We start from the raw sequence: 22,614 nt of genomic DNA on the forward strand, positions 1-22,614 counted from the left end.
GTAAAGTTCAGTACGTAAAAAGACAAACCAATTACCTATAGCGCAATGCTTTGACATGTCATTTCCACCAATGCTTTGGCATGACATTTCCACCAATGCTTTGGCATGTCATTTCCCCAACCCTTTGCAATGACACCATCATTACGACTAGAGTTTTAACAACGTTGGTTGTGATTTCGAGTCGCCGACAACATCAAGCCTATTGTAAATATTTAATCTTACATATTTATGTGTATACATAAAAACACAAAATTTATCTCAATTGGATTGATGGAATTGGTTTAAATGGATCGGATCTTTCATGACTGCCTTTGCATGGGTTCAAATGCTGATGAAAAGATCGGATCTTTCACGACTTCGTTTGAACCAATGCAAAAGATGTCATGAAATCACGTCATCGCATGGAAACCTTCCTCCAAATTTTGCTGGGTACATATGGGCTGACTACCGTAACGTCATTTGCTTTGTTAATATCTGTAAATGTCTTAAGCATCCTATTCCATATCGCTATGATACATAATTAATGCGAAGTATTGCAATCCAAAACTTCATACACATAAGATAAGCATCAGGTAGAAAATTGATGCATTAAGATTATTTCGCAATGGTGTGTATTTAAAATACCTTTACAATGCACCAGCAATAATTGAAACAAACCAGTTTTATGACGTTTCGGAAGTCAGCCATGTACATATGTATCGTCTCCCTGGTCGGAAATGAAACAAAAGTCGGGAGCATGGCAGAGTCGGGAGTCTACTTATGCAAATTTAAGGCCTGCGTACATAAGCTGCCTTGCCTGTTTACCTTACCTTTACCGAAATTTGCTAGGCCTTCTTTATTCTTTTATTTTTATTATGTCAGAAATGAAGCAGGAAAGCAAGGCAACCAGGCGAGGCAGCTTATGTACGCAGGCCTTTAGATTTATCTATACATTATCCAATTTCCACTTCCCAAAAAAGACAACAATATTTTTTCCAATAGTTTACTTTTTTATTCACAGCTCATTTTTGCTTTCTTTTCGTCGTGTACTATTCTCATTGCTTTCAGTAGCTCTTTCAGGTTTGTACCAACTTTGGCGCTAATACCAATAACTGGCATATTAATTTTCTCTCTCAGTTCCATCAGGTTTTCCTTTGCCTCAGGCACATCAATTTTATTTGCTACAATTATCTTTGGATAATTCGCTAATTTTTCACTAAATTGACTCATTTCGTACAGCAAAGTTTCATATTGCAACCAAGGTTCATAGGCACTGGCATCCAATAGAAACATTAAAGCTGTACAATGTTCTGCATGTTTTAAGAACTGTAATCCCAATCCTCTATTACGATGTGCATCTGGTATTATGCCTGGAAGATCGGCCACAGCCAATTGGAAATTATCAGCATATTGTATCATGCCAATATTTGGACGTAATGTTGTGAAAGCATAGGGAGCTACTTTGGGTCGGGCTCTACTAATAGCGTTCAGCAGCGTACTCTTACCGGCGTTAGGAAAACCAATAATGCCAATATCTGCTATACAACGCATTTCCAATATATAGCTGACATCCTCGCCCGGAGGACCATGTTCGCATATCTTGGGTGCATTCTGTTTTTCACTGGCAAAGAAAGCATTTCCCTTGCCACCGGCACCACCTCGTGCAGCAATGAACATCATACCTTCACGACTAAGATCTCCAATAATTTCACCCTTTTCATTGCGTATAATAGTTCCGATGGGCACCTTGACTACGGTGTGTTTGGCATTTTTTCCATGGCAGTTTTTGTCTGTGCCTTTCTGTCCCTCATCTCCTTGGATTTTATTCGATATATGATAAAGATTAGAGACATTAGCAGATGCCTCGAATATTATATGCCCACCGTTACCGCCATCGCCACCATCTGGACCGGCCCTTTCGTTACACCACAATTGTAAAAATGAAATACAACCATCGCCACCTTTGCCACCCACCGTCCTTATCATTTTAATATCTGAAAAGTTTTGATGCTGTAATTTGCATTAGAATTTGTTTGTTGTGCAATATTTCATGCGTGTTATTACCTGATAAATTCTATCGGATTTTGCCTTTTTTGGCCGTAAGGCTGTGACAGCTAAATCTTTGTCTTTTAGCCATTCCTTGGAAGGTTTCGCAGTGCAATATCGCCTAAGAAGTATGGACGATAGAAGTCTAAGAGACATTTCTTTCCTGAACCCGGCACAATCCCGCACAAAAATAGAAATCAAAACAAAGAAGAGAAAGAAGGGAGGGATCTATAAATTAAAAATCATAACTAACCTTACAACAGCTGATATTAAAAAGAATCAATGAGTATTTAAGCTGGGTACACATTGTCAGTTATGAATGACAGCTTTGGTGTTGCTTGCTAGTGTGGCCATTCATTTTTGTCATTCATTATGCAACCACAAAATGTTTTGTGGTTGCTGGCCGCTTTGACAGTTGTCGATAATTGCGAAATATCGTCATTCAAAACTGACAATGTGTAGCCAGCTTTAAGCGGGGTACACACGATTAGTTTTGACTGTTCTCAACTTTTAATTAATTCAACTGTTTGTATTTTTAATTTATAACAAAATGTTAGAAATGTTGACATTTTTTGTCTTTGAAGAATTAACGTTGCTGTTTGTAGGGACCTACAAACTGCAACTAGTTCCAAAATGTAATAAACGGGGGGCTTTTTCACGACTCTGCATGGACTGCTTCAAAAAACTTTGCAATCACTACTTTACATAGAACAACTTCACATAAATTTTGCTGGTATATTTCTATTCCACCTGATTTCAACTGTCAATTCCATTGCTTAAACGTCAAATGAAATCCAATGGTTTCATATGAGTTTTCATTTGACGTATCTGTGCGTTCATACATGACAGGACATGTATTTGTTGTCAAAAACTCAAAACATGCCTGTGTGACGTGAAATCTCATCTGGATTTCATTTGACGTTTAACCTATGGATTTGTCAGTTGAAATCGGGTGGATTTCGTAAATGTAAACCAAGCATAAGTTTACATTTACGAAATCCACTCGATTTCAACTGTCAATTCCATAGCTCAAACGTCAAATGAAATCTCATCTGAAATCCATTGGATTTCATTTGACGTTTAACGTATGGATTTGACAGTTGAAATCGAGTGGATTTCGTAAATGTAAACCAAGCATTAATGAGGATTTATATGACGTATAAGCAAAGTAATTGACATTTGAAACCCAGTGGGTTTGTTAAATCCGTTTATATATAAACATACTATTGAACATAATTCAATTATTTGGTCTGTTCCAGTGCTGCAAAATCCACTAATTTTTACTTTATTTTCGATAACTTAATGTCTGTTCCAGAATTGCAAGTTTTTTACTATTTACTATCTTTTCCGATATCATAAAGTCGATGTTTAGACGTTTAAAGTTAATGGGAAAGAAAATTGAGTTTATGGGCGAGGGAGTAGAGAGGAATAAGAGGGGGTACACATACCCCTTTACTAGCAATTTCTGTTTTGTTTCTTTATTCTTTGCAGATTTCTTTTGCATTTTCTTTCATTTTATTTTCTCCGCCGGCAAACAAACAACAACGCATACACTTGAATTAAAAACTTTTGTGATGAAAAATAAATTGAACAAAAAATTATCTGTAAAAATAAATAGTAAACATACATGTATGTATTTATTTAATTTTTAATGAACATTAATTTAATTTCTATAAGCAATATTGTCTTAGTATTGCCTATGCAAGATCAAACGAAAAAATGAGTGTGAAGAAGAGTCAGAAAATTTCCGCAAACATTATTTGCGTGTCTAAACTGCAAGGAAATTTTAAAAGAAATTAGGTGTGTACGATAACTTCGCAAGTAAAAAGTACTTGCAGGTACTCAGCAAGTTCTCAGTAACCTCTCTCCACCATTTTTACTCTCTCGAAGCAAAAAATTTACAGATTGTTATCGAACAGCAATTTGTAAAAACTTGCAAGAAGTCAGCTGATTCGATAAACAAGAAGAAGTTGGCGGAAAAAGATTAAATAAAATAAATAATAAAATAGTCACCACAAGCTACAAAATAAGTTATTTTACATACATTATCGTTTTCCAAAATTTATTTAATATTTGTTCCCTTTTTATATCTATTTATTTTAATAGCCAAACGTTTGTTTATGTTTTTGCCAAGACGTCTGCCACAAAACATTCGAATTTAAATCAGCTGAACAAACTTGCAAGTTCTTACAAGAAAAATTTCCCTTGCAAAAACTTGTAACCAAAAGTCTCCAAAACTCTCCAATATTCTCTCACAATTGTCTCCAAATTCTCTCTCTTTTACTTTGCAAGTTTGTTATCGAACAGCATTTTGTAAAAGTTTGTGCAAATTTGCACAAACTTTTGGGTTATCGTACAGACCTATTGAAAAGAAAATTTGCCATTTCAGTTTGAACGTATAAACACGGACAAAGGAAAAGGTGTTATCGTTGTAAAAAATAGTAGCTTCTTGCAGGTTCTGGAACAGGCATTTAAAGGAAAAAATGTTATCGTAGTAAAAATTAGTAGCTTCTTGCAGGTTCTGAAACAGTCATGAAAAATCAAAACAAATACTCAAACGCATGGTACAATTAAATAGGTAGAAACAACGGCGTATTGCTACAACAAAGCAACTTTTTTTGTAATGTAAAATTTAAAAATTTTCGGCAAATGATCTCCTGTTGTCTCTTTTTTCGCTTGTGTTTGTCTATAAAGTGAACACATGCTATCTCTTACTTACCGAATCATATGGTTTTTTGTTTTGATTTTTCATGGCGAATTCCTAGTTTTTTTTTTTTTTTTGACGTTTTAGATTCGATCAGCTCGGCTGAGGCATCTACCTATTTAATTGTATCATAGTTGTCATGGTACAAATACACAGGTAGTCGCATCGGCAATTGTTGGTAACATAAGATGTCAACATTTGACATCAATTCAATGCAATTGACACATTATGTTACCATCAGCTGGCATGATAATGCTACCTGTATTATTGTACCATGATAGTTGTAGCTATTCGCCTATGCATCTACCTTGGTAATTGTGCCATGGACATTTTACATTCGATCAGCTGGGCTGACGCATCTACCTTGGTAATTCTGCCATGTCAGTCAGTTGAGAAAAACAGCTGTTTTACGCGCCCAATTTAAAGTAAACATTTTATGTTTTTTTCTAAAGTTGAAGATTTAAATTTGTAATTTATTTTTTCTGAGTCTATATACGATGTCCTCCATTTCTGATGAACAAATATTAATAACATTTGAAGAGTTGACACAATTAGAAATTGCAGACATCTCCGTCTGCATAGACAAATACCAGGCTTTGAAAATATGTGAAAGTAGTTCAGCGCCAGCTGAAGATGTATACAATTTGTGGATTAAAAAGCTACTTAAAGCCTATGATACTTTACAATTTACAAATCAAGATTGGGTTGAGATAATCGGATATTTGGAAAAATTGCTGGATAATGCAAGTATATTGAAAGTAACAATAATTGTATGGAGTACACACATCATTTACCTTAATGCTAAAGGAAATACGACTGGTATTGATAGGTAGCAGTCGATTTCCTTTAGTTCGATTTCATCTAGTTCAAATCTTTACGGCAGATTATAGCAAAAATTAACATTAAATCTCTGTCATCAGTTCATTAAATGTCCGCTCTAGTAGAATGCAGCCAATAACGACAGATAAATCGTATCCTATCCAGCAACTTCCTGTCTATGTCTTAGAGGACATGGATATCATTTGTATGCATGAAAAGACCGATTGTCTATTGCAAGATCGACATATTACATAGCTAAGATAGTCTCTAGATATACATGTATTCACGGACCACATTGATGTCTTATAGCTTACCAGACATAGATACGTTTGGGGACTTCTAACCACATTTATACATTTTGATCGTAGTATATAGCTGTGGTATATACGGACGACTTAAACGTCATCTCAAATGGAAGCATGAGGATATGTGGACATCTTCAACTCTATTCCTGACGTGCACACTCCACAGCATTCTCATCTCCCCAATATATGAATCTTGTTTCAACGCATTCTACGCTCTTAAAGGACTTTTTAGATAATGACGACATGAAGATCCAATCAAAGCTGTTGCTTTCTTGATTGTAAAGTCTGGAAACTCTCCAGTCGCCATCCATCACTCGTCTACTGTATCGACTTATGCCTTAAATGTTCCTACAAAATATTATTACTTATGTTATTTATCTTTCCCATAGTTAATATTTCTTTATTCATATTTTTTCCAGTTTGTCCGAAATGCTGTCTCCTCAAAATCTGAAGTTACATCCAAACATCTTAATCAATGGTGGACAGATACACAAGAATTTATCAAATGGCTACAAACAATAATCAGCGACTTGGACATGCACATTTTGTGTCTCATTTTGGCATTCGGCTTTGAAATTATAATACAAACAAATAAATTTGCTAGAAAAGGGTATGTAAAAGAAAACAAAAATATGTATGTCCTATTAAAAAATAAGAAAATACTTTTATTTTCCAGAAACATGCAACCCCTTACAAGTATTCATCAACATTTGTTGCATATATTAACTAAAAATATGTTTAAAATTGAATTGCAAAATTCGGAAGATATACAAGGTCTTGATAAAGGTAAAACATATTATTTATTTTAATATATTTTTATTATTTTAACACATTGATTTTCCTTTGCAATATTTTCAGTTTTGAAATCCCTCTGTGATGTTGCCTCAATAATATCATCGACCGACATAAAACTTTCCATTGAAACTTGGCGTATTGTTGCTAAAATTTCTGGTAAATGCTACGAGACGCCCATGGAAATAGACGTTGAATTTAAAGATTCATTGAATGAATTGAAGCGAAAATCGACTGAAAAACCAATTTCCGGTATTATTCAGGAATTAAGAAAACTCTTTAAATATTTTCAGGAAGACGTAAGATAATTCGTTTGTTTCTTTTTTATTCAAAATAATGCAATGCAGAATATATCATTCATTACAGAAATCCGCCCTTAATAATGATAACTTCCTAAAAGTGGCACAGTTCTATTTAAAATTAATAAAAATTGTAAGAAAAAATGCTTCAACCTTGCCATCGGCTGCAGAATATTTTGAAGTTTATACAACGTTTGTTCAGTAAGTTTGTTTAGATTATGTATTATTATATAATTCGGAATTTAGAATGAATTTTTCATTATAATTATTAGTAGTAGTAATTACTAGTTATTCTTATTTTAGCCAACTGAAAGGGAATATTAATAGCAAACTCCTTGACAGTATTCAATCTGACTTAAATGATATTTTAGCTAATTCAAATCAAAGAGAAACTATTGAAAATGTAAGTCCCACACATGTACTTTCTAATCGTTGTTGTAGAAACAACTTTATTAATAATATATTAAAAATTTCATACTTTATTTAGCTTTTAAGTAAACATCTTTTGGAAGACAACAGCAAATTTTCATGTTGTGATATAGTTTTGGAGTATTTGGCAATTTGTTGTGATGAAAATAGAAGCTATTCTTCAGATGCTCCGTTTCTAAATCGCATATTCAACACACTTTTTGATGGTATGTTCGATCTTGTTGTTCAAGTTTTTATATAATTGACTTATTTAATTAAATATGTATACATGTCCACATGTACTTTTTATAATTTTGCAGGTCCTCTGGTGTTTGTAGATTCTGATAAATTTTCAAAAATTCTGAAATATTTTACAACACTTGTCGCTCAAGATGCTACTGGTGAACTACACATGCAATTGTGTAAACATGTAATTGAGTCCAACTGGATAAAAGCGTACACAAGTTGTGAAATTTTACGAATATATTATGGGTAAGCTTTCTTTTCTTTTTTCTCCAATTGCTATGACAAATTGTATTCGTATTAGAATTTGTATTACAATTCCACGGCAGCGGGTTCTTTCTAACGGATTGACCCGAAACCGTAGGCCTTCTGAAGGTAGATCCCACGACATTTGCCGACATAGTAGCACATATTAAACTATTCATCAATTGGTAAATCGATCGATATATGTTCTCTCCCGACTTGTAATGAGAAGGTCGGGCTCGTTGAGAAGAATATGGAAAATCAACCACTACTTTTGTGGTCTTTCCCGATATAGAGGGCTTTCAATAATGAAATTCATTCAAAACGATCTCAGCAATACATGAATTTCTCCTATCCTAGTGGAATAGATTGGAAACAAGGATAATTGATGACACAAGCATAGGAGAGACTTCCGTGAGGAAAACTTTTAGCAAGGGTACACCACAGGGTGAAGATTTCCTACTTCTACTGTAGTTTCTGGTAATAAATTAAATTCTTGTCTTTCTATAAATTTTTACCAACTTGTCTTACCCTATGTAATGGGTTCTGGTACAAGTGTCTTTCTAGGCTCTTGACAATGGTCTTGGCCAGAGAATTCGCGACGAAGCGCAAAACTTCTAGATTACCAGTCACCAGTTTTAGATGGAACTGCATTAGAACTTTCTCTTGAAGCTTACTGCCTTGCTACCGGATTGATCCGGAACCACAAAACATCCGTGCAACAGCTGCCACCTCAATGTACATATGTTTGTACTTGTATCGTTTTTCTGTGTTGGGAGCAGCATATCCAGGAATGCCTGTTCCGATTTAATTTGGCCTTTGCCGGGACGAAGGAAACACCATGACCAATTTGGATGGGCTCTGTTGATCACATCCGCATACACCACGCTCATACTTCGGTGAGATGCAATAAATGCCGGGACCTGGTGCATATGCCTTGAACTCGTCCATGTGAGGGACTACGACATGGGCTATCTTGCTGCATGCTAAGTGAATACAGCCCCGAGTGAATTGTCATCAGAATACGAGACTCCCCAACAGCAGCCTTAACTCGAACCGTTTCCGTCCAATCGCTGTAAATTCATTTCTTTTGCAATTTAATTACAATGGACTCTGAGGTTAGTTCGAGAAAATAGTGGATTTGATAATACGGAAGAATATTATATATAGACGGTGCCGAAACCAAGCTTAACAACAGCATTATCCCGCTTTTGGAAGGTCATAACCGTTTAGTCTTAGGTAACTTTAATCTCATCATGAATTGTGGTATTCGATAATCGGAAATGATCAGAGGGTTATGCGGCTGGCAGAGTAGATTGAGTTTTGCGCGGTCAATAAGAACGCCCCTACCAGAATTAGGTGAAATATAAACATCGTGTCAGCTGGATTGACAATAGACGTCACCTGGCATCCCGTCGTTTCTCTTGGATAAGACCATCTCCCCATAATTGGGTCAATCAGAAGAACACCCTATTCCATTACCTCTTAAAGTTGTACTTTCATCAATTATGGGAATGTTGGGAATGTTGCTAGGGAATGTTGCTAGCCACCAACATTGTGCCCGGATGCCAGCATAGGTGAATCATGCAGACCGATTTCCTTTTCTCGCCCGTAGCAATGAATTTTGAGGCTGTACTCCTTCCCAGCGTCAGAAATAGTTATCCCGTTGCCAAACATCAGCATGTATATTAGTCGAGAAATCAGTCAAAACAAGCCGTGCGATAGGACAGTGTTAGTTTCTATCGACTTATCAAAAGCCTTTGATACTGTCAAACACTCCACACTGCTTGAAGACATTAAATGGACTACCCTCCGGCCATGCTCGAAACGTCAGATTATCAATTATATAATCGTTGCTTACTTTTTTGTGTGTGATTATTTTGAGCTTCACATATCTGGGGGGTGTTTTGTTTCTGAAAGTCTCATTTGAACAATGCATACTTAATTACCTTAAGGTGGTCAAAAAACTTCCCTAAAATGATAGACCCACGTTTAGGTAGCCCCCATATAACGATATCGATCGATTTGTAATAATTTTAAGGTATTAGATGTATGTTCTGGTTGCCACCGTGGTGCGATGATAAGCAAACTCGATGGCACACATCATTGAGCTAATATTAATGGGGGTGCACTCATTGATACGAGAGAAATGAACCCTTCCCCTTCGGGGATGTCTGTAGATGAGAATGTAAGGTTTTCAGTGTTTTAATTTTTTTCAAATTAGTACATGTTCATGCAATTGAAATTGTAATTTGGCACTTGGAATTTGGGTTGGATCATTGCACAGTGGTTCCAGACATGGGACAAAACTACATCAATCTTTTTTACCCTCAGCATTTATGCTAACGAGGGTATATAAACTTTCATACAGTCAAAATGTGCCTCATCGAAATAATGGTTTTAGACCCCAAGAATGTTTGGACGAGATGTGTTTCAGACAATTTGGAGTCGATTGAGCAATGTCCGTCCGTCTGTGGGTCTGTCTGGCTGGCTGGTGCGCACGATAACTCTCGAACGAAGCAATCGATTCTCGAATCGCTCTGATTTTTGTTTTAGCAACTTGTATTCAGTGCCCTCCATACGACGGTACAAGTTTCATTAGGGGTAAGTCCATACTTCCTGAGAAAATAGCCTGAAAGTTGCAAAAACCCCTGTGACACCGTGTGAGGTGGTTGGAGCGAAAGATAACCCTAGAAGGGATCTACTGATCCAAAATTTGGTCCTAATAATATTTTGTCCATACATAGTTTACGTTTGAAGATAAGGCATATCGGTCCACTCCTTCAGGTACCTCCCCCACAAAAGTTAAAAAATGTTCGGAAAATTTGTGCGTACGATAATTCTTGAAGAGAGTGGCCGAATTGGTCCATACTTTACACATCCTAATATATCTACCAGATATAGATCAGGTTCAAATATGGACTATATTTGTCCACTGCTATCCAATCTCTTTAATTTTTTTGAAGCAACTTGCATTCGCTGCCTCAATTACGATTGTAAACGTTTTTTCAGGGGCAAGTCCATACTTCTTGAGCAAACATCCCGAAGGGTGTAAAAACCCCCTATGGCACCATATTTAGTGGCTGGAGATCCACTTAATGGTCAATGTAAATCGATTCCTTTTAGTATCTCCACCGCAAAACTTTTGATCTCTAATCCTAATGAACATTTTTGTCGGTTCAAATTCCCAACATTTTTAAAAACCCCTAAATACATACGGTTTTTGGGAAAAATTGTTTCAACATATACAGGCTGAGGGTATATCTCAGTCGGCAAAGCCGACTGATACTTTTTTACTTGTTAAAAATATATTAGTTTATGTTTCATCCTTAAGAATAGCTCCAAAAGTCGGAACATTTGACTTATATTATTTGTAAAGTTATTTTTCAATAATTCCTTCAACAAAAAACTTTTTATACCCAATCATCAATCGTCGGCTCATAATATAAGAGTGACTAAAGATCAATCTCCATGAGAACTTTTTCTTTGGCAACATAACTCCAAAGAAAGTGTTTGCAAAATAAGATACCACTGTGTCGTTGAACTGCAATTAATGCACCAAACCCACTTTTTTGTTCTGCTTAACCAAAACCAAACATACAACTCTGCCAGAGTTTTTCAATCAGAACCTTGGCGGCGTTTTTATTAGGATAACTGTTGCAATTTTGTTTTTTCAAAATAGTCTGTCATAATTCAATTATTGTTGTTTTAATATTTATCAAATTTGCCACTGAGGTGGCGGACATTCATCACACAATTGGCAATTGCTAATTTTTATTTAAACACTTTTCTTTTAAGGTACCTCTTCAAATTGTCAGATTCAAACTTAAAATCCTGCTTAGAGTTTTGGATAAAATCTTGGCAAAGGAATAAATCTTACAACAATAACGACAGAAGGAATTATGTGAAGAACTTAATAGAGATGATTTTGAAAACTATAATTTCCTGCTTACCACAAACTAACGTTGAACAATTTTTCGAGAATTGCACCAACAAGGAGATAATACTGCTAAAATGTGGCGTTGACAATAAAAAGTTACTTAATTATTTAAATACAAAATTGACCACATATTTGAAGCGCATACACAATAGTATGTTGCTGAAAAGGGAATACACTGAACTTGTGAGTATACAAACGAACAGTTACTATTTGTGCCAAATACTAAAGAATCAATTGTTTTATTTTACAGCTTCATTTATTAGATATTTGGTGCCATCATGAACAATTTGTTATGGTTGGTATTGTCAAGGACGACCTGATGAAAGCCTTTTTCCACATATTTTCTTTAACTTCTTCAGAGGTGACAAAATTTAAAGTATTTTTATGGAAATGTTTTCATATATTTACGATGTTAAATGATCCACAACTGGATGTTGCAATAACCAAATGTCTAAATGAAAACTTAATTAAAACAAAAACAGTATTAGGTGCTTATTTATTAGAATATTTGCTACATAAAAAACCACAAAGTCTTGGTTTACTTAAATCCCTACAAACACCGGACATAATCAAGTTGCAACAGTTTTTGGAAACTCCAAACACATGTGAAACAAAGAATTTAACTATATTTAAAGATGTAAATGTGCACAATCCTAAAACAACAGATCTCCCAGATGTCCATATTAGCAAAAGACCACGTGTGACTAATGGTCTGTGTAATGTTGAAGATTACAAAATTATTTTAAATGAAATGTTGGAGCATTCCCAAAAACTAACGACAACTGCGACAGCATTTGATAATAGAGATATTGAATTGTTAAATTGTATAAAACACAATATTGATAAATGTTTATTAAAATAATAACATTGACAATAATACACAAACTTAATAAATTTGTTTTAGACTATACATTGTTGTACTTAAATAAATAGTTGCTTAAACTAAAATAGTATGTTTATTTAAGGTTGAGCTTTTAATACATTTTAATTTTTACATATTAACATGTTTTTTGTTTGTGACAGGCAAGATACGGAAATTTATTTTAGTATTTAATTGTATTTTCTTCCTATTGGTTTTCAATTATACCAAATGTAACATTTTTCATTTGCATTGCACTTAGGATTCTCTCGTAAACACGACTTTCTTCCTCTTCTTGTATTAAAATACCTGCAATAAAATAGAGAATATTAGTTGTAAAGAATTTTAAATAATTGAAAATATTCATTATGAATTGTTGTCCAAAGGTAAGGATGTCTTCACTCGTCAGTGATTACAATTTGTACGCAAAGCAGCCTTCGCTTAAGGTTACAATTTGCTCCACACAAAAAAGTGTCTTGAAACAACTATTTCATTAAAACAATGTGCTTCGAATTAAGAAAAATATGAACTAACTAAACTTAATCTAGTTAGGGGCATTATTTTTGTTATAGATATCCGAATACCGGCGTGTAATGCGACCATTTAGTCTACTATCTTATGGATTCGTTTCAGGAAATCCAAGACTGTAATAACAACCGCTTGGCCTCTGCCGCTTCATAAAAAAATCTCAATGATACAAATATGAATTGTCTCTTACAAATATGAATTGTCATTCCGGACGATATTTGGTAATCTAAGTTATATGCTCTAGTCAGGAAACGTCACAGGTCGCCAGAAAGGTTGGGGACGTTGGCCTATCGTATTGACCGGAAATTTTATCGTCGTGTAAACACATCAACCCGTTACTATAAGGCAGAAAGAAGTGGAGCAAGAAAGAGATAAAAACGGCTCAGTCATCATTAAAAAACTTTGACCTACAAAAATGTCAAAGCAATCCAACTAATGCAGTGAACGCATTATAAAATCCACAAAAAAATCAAGGGAAAGGTATTTCAGATGATACAAACGAACCTTAAGTTTGTGTCAAGGATGTCAATCTGACACGATACGTGGACTTAAAGCTACAATTTCTTGTTGTTGTTGTTGTAACAGTGTTTGTTATTATGTTTGCATGTTCGTTCTTCTGTTCAATCTGGCTCTGGGTCTATCTCCAGTTCCAGGAAAGTGGCTGCTTCGATGGGATGTAACCACAGATCCACTGGAGTTAGATGAGTAGATTTGGCTGAGCAGTTGAAAAGGTGTTTTGGGTCGTGCGGGCCCATGCCGCATACTGGGCAGATGTCTTGCACGGCACGATCGATTTCCGCCCAATAAGAATTTAGGCGACTGCAATATCCCGAGCGTAGTTGAGCCAAAACTACTCTGGTTTGTCGTGGCAGCTGACGCTCCTCAGCTGCGATAGATGGGGGATGTACTCCGAGTACTTTATTCACACTATAATTGCTTAAGGCCTTGGTAACTGCGTCCGTGTGAATGCTATTCAAACCTGCTTGATATGCTTGTTGATCTAGGGGTTCTCTCCTGTATCGTTGGACCTCTCCCTCTAGAGCATGGATATCCTTCCTGATCTGCCTGAATGTGTCGGGCCTACCCACAAGATGGTGATTGGGATGGCTCACACGGTAACATCCAAGCAGGTACTGTAACGAAAGCATCTCATTGTGTTGCTTTACTGGAAGAATCTTTGCCTCTTCATGTAGATGGTCCACTGAAGATTTGAGGAGGCACCCTGTTGCTGTTCTCAGGGCGCATTCGGGCAAGTTTGAATCTTTTTCCAATTCGTATCACATAATCTCGGGGACCAGACTGGCGCCGCATAGCTTACCACAGACCGACCTATCACGTCATATGTGGTCAACAAGGTTTCTTTATCTGCACCCCAAGTGCTGCCGGCTAGGGACTTGAGGACCTTGTTCCTACTTTTCAGTTTGTCGCAAATAGCTGTGGCGTGCGCGCACGACGTGAAAGTAGCGTCGAATGTGACCCCTAAGATTTTGGGGCAGCTTGTGGTCGGAATTCTGCTACCGTCAACCACGACATTCAATTCTCTTCCAAACTTCGCTGTACATGTGGTGAACAGAGTGGCTGTTGATTTTATGGCGGAAATCTGCATAATCCTCGAATGGACAAAGATGGTAAGATCGGTTAAATAGTTCAGTCTCTCACAGATGTCATCAGGATAGGATAGAACGCCGCACATTCGTCAATCATAAGAAGGCTGATTGGCCGGGTTTCAGAGTTCACCAATCACCGCTTCAGAGAACTGCCCAATCCTTCTGATGTTCGGGTAGCGGAAAGGACGTTCCGAGACATCATCACTGCTGCAGCCGCTCGTCATTTCCCTGTTGGTCGAATATCCGAAGTATCCCAGCAGAGGCGACGGGATTAGCAAATGAGCGTGATGAGCTTCGCCGAACCAACCCCAATGACCTCAGAGTCAGGGAGCTGACACTGGAAGTTAACAGGCTGGTCGGCGAGCATAAGCGGAACAAGTGGTTAAATCATATGAAGAGTTGCAACATTGGAGCCGGTATAGGTGAATTGTGGGCAACGGTTAAGTCACTCTCGAACCTTGGAAGAAGGGAAGATAGGACCTCAGTCACGTTTGGCGACGTTACGTTGACTGACCCGAAGAGGTGCGCAAGTTATTTCAATCGACAGTTTGTCGAGCACCCCGAGAGTGACAGGGCGAATGCTGAAGCAGCTGGATGAGCCGCTGCTGAAGCAGCTGGAGTATCTCACTAAAGTTCTCAACTTGTCGCTATCCACCCTCATTGTTCCCGAAGTCTGGAAAATGGGCAGGGTGGTCCCACTACGGAAGCCCGGCAATGATGCCAGCAAAAGTGAATCGTACAGACCGATTTCGCTTTTGTCTCCCGTTGCAAAGACCATTGAGGCCTTAGTCCTCCCCAGTATCAGAAATAGCTATCAAGTTGCCGATCATCAGCATGGATTCCGTAAGCAGCACAACACGACAAACACATATTTGTCAAGGACTCAACCAGAGATGGCCGTGCGATAGAACAGTGATGGTGGCGCTTGACTTATCAAAAGCCTTTGATACAGTCAGGCACTCCACGTTGTTTGAGGACATTGAGCAGACAACCCTCCGGTCAAGCTTGAAACGTTGGATAGTCAATTATATGTGTGGACGCCAGTCGTACGTGGAATTTAGGAACAAGAAGTCCAAACCCCGTAGAGTGAAACAGGGAGTTCCCCAAGGTGGGGTGATATCTCCGGAACTGGTTAACCTCTACCTCTCCTGTATTCCGCCCACTCCAGACGGCATTGAGATTGTAACGTATTAGGATGATTGCACGATCCTCGCGTCGGGTACCTATCCTGATGACATCTGTGAGAGACTGAACAACTATTTAACCGATCTTACCACCTTTTTCCATTCGAGGAATATGCAGATTTCCGCCTAAAATCAACAGCCACTCTGTTCACCACATGTACAGCGAAGTTTGGAAGAGAATTGAATGTCGTGGTTGACGGTAGCAGAATTCCGACCACAAACTGCCCCAAAATCTTAGGGGTCACATTCGACACTACATTCACGTAGTGCGCACACGCCACAGCTATCTGCGACAAGCTGAAAAGTAGGAACAAGGTCCTCAAGTCCCTAGCCGGCAGCACTTAGTGTGCAGATAAAGAAACCTTGTTGACCACATATAACGCGATAGGTCGGTCTGTGGTAAGCTATGCAGCTCCAGTCTGGTCCCGAGATTATGTCATACGAATTGGAAAAAGATTCAAACTTGGCAGAATGCCGCCCTGAGAACAGCAACAGGGTGCCTCCTCAAATCTTCAGTGGACCATCTACATGAGGAGGCAAAGATTCTTCCAGTAAAGCAACACAATGAGATGCTTTCGTTGCAGTACCTGATTGGATGCTACCGTGTGAGCCATTCCAATCATGGGTAGGTCCGACGCATTCAGGCAGATCAGGAAGGATATCCATGCTCTAGAGGGAGAGATCCAACGATACAGGAGAGAACCCCTAGCAATGAACGGAAACAAACAAAACGATTCCCGTACCAATCACACAAAGCCACAAACTTTTCAGCTTCTCTGAATCGTTTCATTCTCACAACCAAAACAAAAACACAAACTTTTCAATGTAAAAAGATGGAAACCGTACGATTGCGGAAATTTAACTTCGGTTATGCTTTGCCGAGTTGTTTCATTCACCACCGAAACAAGAAGTATTTTTGGGAAACGTTTGTCGTGCGTATTGTCAATGACACACTCAGACACACACACATGTGATTGCTTAACAACCCTATAAGATAGCATCAGCATACCACAGTGAATTTTATCAACCACCAATCAGCATACCGCAGTGAATTTTATCAACCACCAAACGTTTTTGATTTATTCACATGTGTTTAGTACTATTCCGTTTTCTATCTGCTCTTGTGAAGTTGAGTACTTTTCGCTTTTCGTTTTGTTCGCACTCACGAATATAAACAAAACAAAACTAAACAGCGAGCTCGGCCAACGAGGGTTATGTTTCGTTTTGTATTGTTCCTATGGAAAATACGAAACGAAACGATTGGAAATGTTATTTAAAGTATTTTTACGTACTCTGACCCCTAGATCAACAAGCATATCAAGCAGGTTTGAATAGGATTCACACGGACGCAGTTGCCAAGGCCTTAAGCAATTATATTGTGAAAAAAGTACTCGGAGTACATCCCCCATCTATCGCAGCTGACACGATACGTGGGCTTAAAGCTACAATTTCTTGTTGTTGTTGTTGTAACAGTGTTTGTTATTATGTTTGCATGTTCGTTCTTCTGTTCAATCTGGCTCTGGGTCTATCTCCAGTTCCAGGAAAGTGGCTGCTTCGATGGGATGTAACCACAGATCCACTGGAGTTAGATGAGTAGATTTGGCTGAGCAGTTGAAAAGGTGTTTTGGGTCGTGCGGGGCCATGCCGCATACTGGGCAGATGTCTTGCACGGCACGATCGATTTCCGCCCAATAAGAATTTAGGCGACTGCAATATCCCGAGCGTAGTTGAGCCAAAACTACTCTGGTTTGTCGTGGCAGCTGACGCTCCTCAGCTGCGATAGATGGGGGATGTACTCCGAGTACTTTATTCACACTATAATTGCTTAAGGCCTTGGTAACTGCGTCCGTGTGAATGCTATTCAAACCTGCTTGTTATGCTTGTTGATCTAGGGGTTCTCTCCTGTATCGTTGGACCTCTCCCTCTAGAGCATGGATATCCTTCCTGATCTGCCTGAATGTGTCGGGCCTACCCACAAGATGGTGATTGGGATGGCTCACACGGTAACATCCAAGCAGGTACTGTAACGAAAGCATCTCATTGTGTTGCTTTACTGGAAGAATTTTGCCTCTTCATGTAGATGGTCCACTGAAGATTTGAGGAGGCACCCTGTTGCTGTTCTCAGGGCGCATTCGGGCAAGTTTGAATCTTTTTCCAATTCGTATCACATAATCTCGGCGACCAGACTGGCGCCGCATAGCTTACCACAGACCGACCTATCACGTCATATGTGGTCAACAAGGTTTCTTTATCTGCACCCCAAGTGCTGCCGGCTAGGGACTTGAGGACCTTGTTCCTACTTTTCAGTTTGTCGCAAATAGCTGTGGCGTGCGCGCACGACGTGAAAGTAGCGTCGAATGTGACCCCTAAGATTTTGGGGCAGCTTGTGGTCGGAATTCTGCTACCGTCAACCACGACATTCAATTCTCTTCCAAACTTCGCTGTACATGTGGTGAACAGAGTGGCTGTTGATTTTATGGCGGAAATCTGCATAATCCTCGAATGGACAAAGATGGTAAGATCGGTTAAATAGTTCAGTCTCTCACAGATGTCATCAGGATAGGATAGAACGCCGCACATTCGTCAATCATAAGAAGGCTGATTGGCCGGGTTTCAGAGTTCACCAATCACCGCTTCAGAGAACTGCCCAATCCTTCTGATGTTCGGGTAGCGGAAAGGACGTTCCGAGACATCATCACTGCTGCAGCCGCTCGTCATATCCCTATTGGTCGAATATCCGAAGTATCCCAGCAGAGGCGACGGGATTAGCAAATGAGCGTGATGAGCTTCGCCGAACCAACCCCAATGACCTCAGAGTCAGGGAGCTGACACTGGAAGTTAACAGGCTGGTCGGCGAGCATAAGCGGAACAAGTGGTTAAATCATATGAAGAGTTGCAACATTGGAGCCGGTATAGGTGAATTGTGGGCAAGGGTTAAGTCACTCTCGAACCTTGGAAGAAGGGAAGATAGGACCTCAGTCACGTTTGGCGACGTTACGTTGACTGACCCGAAGAGGTGCGCAAGTTATTTCAATCGACAGTTTGTCGAGCACCCCGAGAGTGACAGGGCGAATGCTGAAGCAGCTGGATGAGCCGCTGCTGAAGCAGCTGGAGTATCTCACTAAAGTTCTCAACTTGTCGCTATCCACCCTCATTGTTCCCGAAGTCTGGAAAATGGGCAGGGTGGTCCCACTACGGAAGCCCGGCAATGATGCCAGCAAAAGTGAATCGTACAGACCGATTTCGCTTTTGTCTCCCGTTGCAAAGACCATTGAGGTCTTAGTCCTCCCCAGTATCAGAAATAGCTATCAAGTTGCCGATCATCAGCATGGATTCCGTAAGCAGCACAGCACGACAAACACATATTTGTCAAGGACTCAACCAGAGATGGCCGTGCGATAGAACAGTGATGGTGGCGCTTGACTTATCAAAAGCCTTTGATACAGTCAGGCACTCCACGTTGTTTGAGGACATTGAGCAGACAACCCTCCGGCCAAGCTTGAAACGTTGGATAGTCAATTATATGTGTGGACGCCAGTCGTACGTGGAATTTAGGAACAAGAAGTCCAAACCCCGTAGAGTGAAACAGGGAGTTCCCCAAGGTGGGGTGATATCTCCGGAACTGGTTAACCTCTACCTCTCCTGTATTCCGCCCCCTCCAGACGGCATTGAGATTGTAACGTATTAGGATGATTGCACGATCCTCGCGTCGGGTACCTATCCTGATGACATCTGTGAGAGACTGAACAACTATTTAACCGATCTTACCACCTTTTTCCATTCGAGGAATATGCAGATTTCCGCCTAAAATCAACAGCCACTCTGTTCACCACATGTACAGCGAAGTTTGGAAGAGAATTGAATGTCGTGGTTGACGGTAGCAGAATTCCGACCACAAACTGCCCCAAAATCTTAGGGGTCACATTCGACACTACATTCACGTAGTGCGCACACGCCACAGCTATCTGCGACAAACTGAAAAGTAGGAACAAGGTCCTCAAGTCCCTAGCCGGCAGCACTTGGGGTGCAGATAAAGAAACCTTGTTGACCACATATGACGTGATAGGTCGGTCTGTGGTAAGCTATGCGGCGCCAGTCTGGTCCCCGAGATTATGTGATACGAATTGGAAAAAGATTCAAACTTGCCCGAATGCGCCCTGAGAACAGCAACAGGGTGCCTCCTCAAATCTTCAGTGGACCATCTACATGAAGAGGCAAAGATTCTTCCAGTAAAGCAACACAATGAGATGCTTTCGTTGCAGTACCTGATTGGATGCTACCGTGTGAGCCATTCCAATCATGGGTAGGTCCGACACATTCAGGCAGATCAGGAAGGATATCCATGCTCTAGAGGGAGAGATCCAACGATACAGGAGAGAACCCCTAGATCAACAAGCATATCAAGCAGGTTTGAATAGGATTCACACGGACGCAGTTGCCAAGGCCTTAAGCAATTATATTGTGAAAAAAGTACTCGGAGTACATCCCCCACCTATCGCAGCTGAGGAGCGTCAGCTGCCACGACAAACCAGAGTAGTTTTGGCTTAACTACTCTCGGGATATTGCAGTCGCCTAAATTCTTATTGGGCGGAAATCGATCGTGCCGTGCACAACACAGAACAGCTTTTCAACTGCCCCGCCAAACCTACCCATCTAACTCCAGTGGATCTGTGGCTACATTCAATCGAAGCAGCCATTTTCCTGGAACTGGAGATAGACCCAGAGCCAGATTGAACAGAGGAACGAACATACAAACATAATAAAAAACACTGTTACAACTACAACAACAAAAGTAAGTATGACCACAATTTATCAACGGCCACGTGAAGCGATAAAACCAGGACCGAAGTAATCAGAGGAAGGTAGATCAGGGAAGGGACTGACACCTCGATAGAAAGATAGTCTGTTTTAGCATCCTTGAGGGCAATGAGTCTCAGTCAGTCTAGTGATTCTGCTGAGGCCGAGAACAGAATATCTGAGGACGAACTTGTCACACCAGTTGCCAAGTGAATTTAGTCGTCGATAAATTGACCTCGACCCTCAATAGAAAACTTAACCCTATGAAGCCAGGATAGTCGCCAATCCATGAGGATTATCCATCGACCCAAGTTGATAGAACATCGACTAAGAAATTGGCCGCCTCAACGGAGTCTCTAATCGGTTGGTTGAAAAGGCTTGTCATAGGTCGATACACTATCTCAGGATAAGAAAGTACAGGTTGATCAGGATTAAATTCAACGTTGTGTGAAAAAGAGATACCCTCACTTGCCCACGAACAAGTCACTTTCACCCCGATATCAACAGAGCTCTTGTTGAGTTCAACGTCAACATTAACCCCAATAGCCCCAAAAGGCCATCACATTGACAAGACGAACATCACCAGAAGTTTAAGTATGTGAAATCGAAGGAAATGAATCCAAGGTTGCGGAGGGCTGCCAAGGCTAACTCGACACAAGGGCATGTGGAAGACCAATAGACAAACCCAATCCTCTGTTTGCTTTCAAAACGCTGAGAGTCGAAAAGATACCACTGTCAAGTTCGTCTTCCCACTACTGGTAGCAGCGTTGAAAAGAGAACCAAACTAAAAATAGTTCCAGTCGAACTTCAAGTGGCGGTTATTGATAGAGGCTGGTGCGAACGGCAACTTCCAAACCGAATACTACGTTGGTCCACACTTTGCATATCGTAATAATTCTTCGAATATTAGATGAAATTGTAGGTCCACTCCTTCCGGTACCTCCCCCACAAAAGTTGGAAAATATTCGCTAAAATGGTAAGCGCAATATCTCATAAACGGAGCAACCGATTTGCTCCAAACTTTGGATCTCTAAATATTTAGTCCAAACTTAGTTTATGTTCAAAAGTGGGCACTATCGGTCCATTCCAAATTATTAACATTTTTGTTTATGTTCGGTTAAGGATGTGTGCGATAATCCTTTGGAAATATTTACTGAAGATACTGCTAGTAGCCCTGTTTACAGCGATATTATGTTTTTCGTGGGCAAGTCAATGTTTCCTGATATAATGGTCCTATCGAGAGGAATGGCTTCCAAAATTAGACACACTTTCAAAAAGGACTATGTCGGTCCATTCCTTTTAGAACAATCAACCCTCCACCCGCAAAACCTCTGAAATTTTATCCTAATCCATATCTATGTAGGCAAGTTCATACGCCCAAAATTCTGAAGACCACCTAAATACATAATTTTTTTGGGAAAAATGTGTTTCAATTCACACAAGCTGAGGGTATACCTCTGTCGACAAAGCCGATGATACTTTTTTACTTGTTTCTAATGAAAAATCGTCATTCCATGTCCATTAGTCTTTTAAAATCGATATATTATCGTTATAATATGGAATTAAAAATACATACCTGCAAAACTTGCTGAAACAAAACACACTATACTGCCAACAACAAAGGCTCTAAAGGCTACAGCAGTAATGAGACCACGTCTATTAGGAGCCATAGCGCCCAATGATCCCATTAAGATACCCAATGAACTGGGATTTGCAAAGCCACAAATGGCAAATGTGCCAATTCCAGCACTACGAGCCTGAAATGCAAAAGGAGAATAAAAAAGTTATAAGAAATTACAAACATTTTTGAAAACAGTCTGTAAAGAAAGTATTTTTTTAAACATATTTATATTAATTGTTA

At 39.3% G+C, this 22,614-nt stretch overlaps 3 protein-coding genes across 5 annotated transcripts in view; 1 reads left to right on the forward strand and 2 right to left on the reverse strand.

The window, feature by feature from the left end:
• Nucleotides 1-968: 968 nt before the first annotated feature.
• Nucleotides 969-2,238, reverse strand: LOC141405082 (mitochondrial ribosome-associated GTPase 2). Its single transcript, XM_073989066.1, has 2 exons — nucleotides 2,044-2,238; nucleotides 969-1,989 (listed from the first exon to the last, which is right to left on the reverse strand). Exons 1-2 carry the CDS (start codon nucleotides 2,179-2,181, stop codon nucleotides 991-993), a joined length of 1,137 nt encoding a protein of 378 aa, XP_073845167.1. The 5' UTR covers nucleotides 2,182-2,238; the 3' UTR covers nucleotides 969-990.
• Nucleotides 2,239-5,112: 2,874 nt separating this feature from the next.
• Nucleotides 5,113-12,987, forward strand: LOC141405307 (uncharacterized). Of its 2 annotated transcripts, none has more exons than XM_073989505.1 (10): nucleotides 5,113-5,472; nucleotides 6,273-6,463; nucleotides 6,530-6,639; nucleotides 6,712-6,944; nucleotides 7,012-7,145; nucleotides 7,248-7,347; nucleotides 7,432-7,579; nucleotides 7,673-7,844; nucleotides 11,637-11,961; nucleotides 12,029-12,987. In XM_073989505.1, exons 1-10 carry the CDS (start codon nucleotides 5,227-5,229, stop codon nucleotides 12,638-12,640), a joined length of 2,271 nt encoding a protein of 756 aa, XP_073845606.1. In that variant the 5' UTR covers nucleotides 5,113-5,226; the 3' UTR covers nucleotides 12,641-12,987. The 2 variants fall into 2 exon arrangements, with proteins under 2 accessions (XP_073845606.1, XP_073845605.1); XM_073989504.1 differs by having other exon boundaries at nucleotides 5,135-5,487.
• The window catches only part of CNT2 (Concentrative nucleoside transporter 2), a 45,661-nt gene continuing 35,639 nt past the window's right edge, over nucleotides 12,593-22,614 (reverse strand). For both annotated transcript variants that reach the window (XM_073989507.1, XM_073989508.1), the window contains exons 7-8: nucleotides 22,330-22,510; nucleotides 12,593-12,946 (exon numbers count right to left, since the gene is read on the reverse strand). In XM_073989507.1, coding sequence (XP_073845608.1) covers nucleotides 12,846-12,946; nucleotides 22,330-22,510 — 282 coding nt within the window. In that variant the 3' untranslated portion in view covers nucleotides 12,593-12,845. The remainder of the gene's footprint in view (nucleotides 12,947-22,329; nucleotides 22,511-22,614) is intronic.

Source organism: Musca autumnalis, unplaced genomic scaffold, assembly GCF_047663935.1.
Source record: "Musca autumnalis isolate F117 unplaced genomic scaffold, ASM4766393v1 scaffold_5, whole genome shotgun sequence".
NCBI lineage: Eukaryota > Metazoa > Arthropoda > Insecta > Diptera > Muscidae > Musca > Musca autumnalis.

What these genes read in the sequence shown, in the direction of transcription:
- LOC141405082 (XM_073989066.1), bottom strand. Translation starts at nt 2,181, where the DNA reads ATGTCTCTTAGACTTCTATCGTCCATACTTCTTAGGCGATATTGCACT. An exon ending in AATCCGATAGAATTTATCAG is followed by an intron (nt 1,990 to 2,043) that starts GTAATAACACGC and finishes TGCAAATTACAG; the next exon opens with CATCAAAACTTTTCAGATAT.
- LOC141405307 (XM_073989504.1), top strand. Translation starts at nt 5,227, where the DNA reads ATGTCCTCCATTTCTGATGAACAAATATTAATAACATTTGAAGAGTTG. An exon ending in AATAAATTTGCTAGAAAAGG is followed by an intron (nt 6,464 to 6,529) that starts GTATGTAAAAGA and finishes TTTATTTTCCAG; the next exon opens with AAACATGCAACCCCTTACAA. An exon ending in AAAGGGAATACACTGAACTT is followed by an intron (nt 11,962 to 12,028) that starts GTGAGTATACAA and finishes TTTATTTTACAG; the next exon opens with CTTCATTTATTAGATATTTG.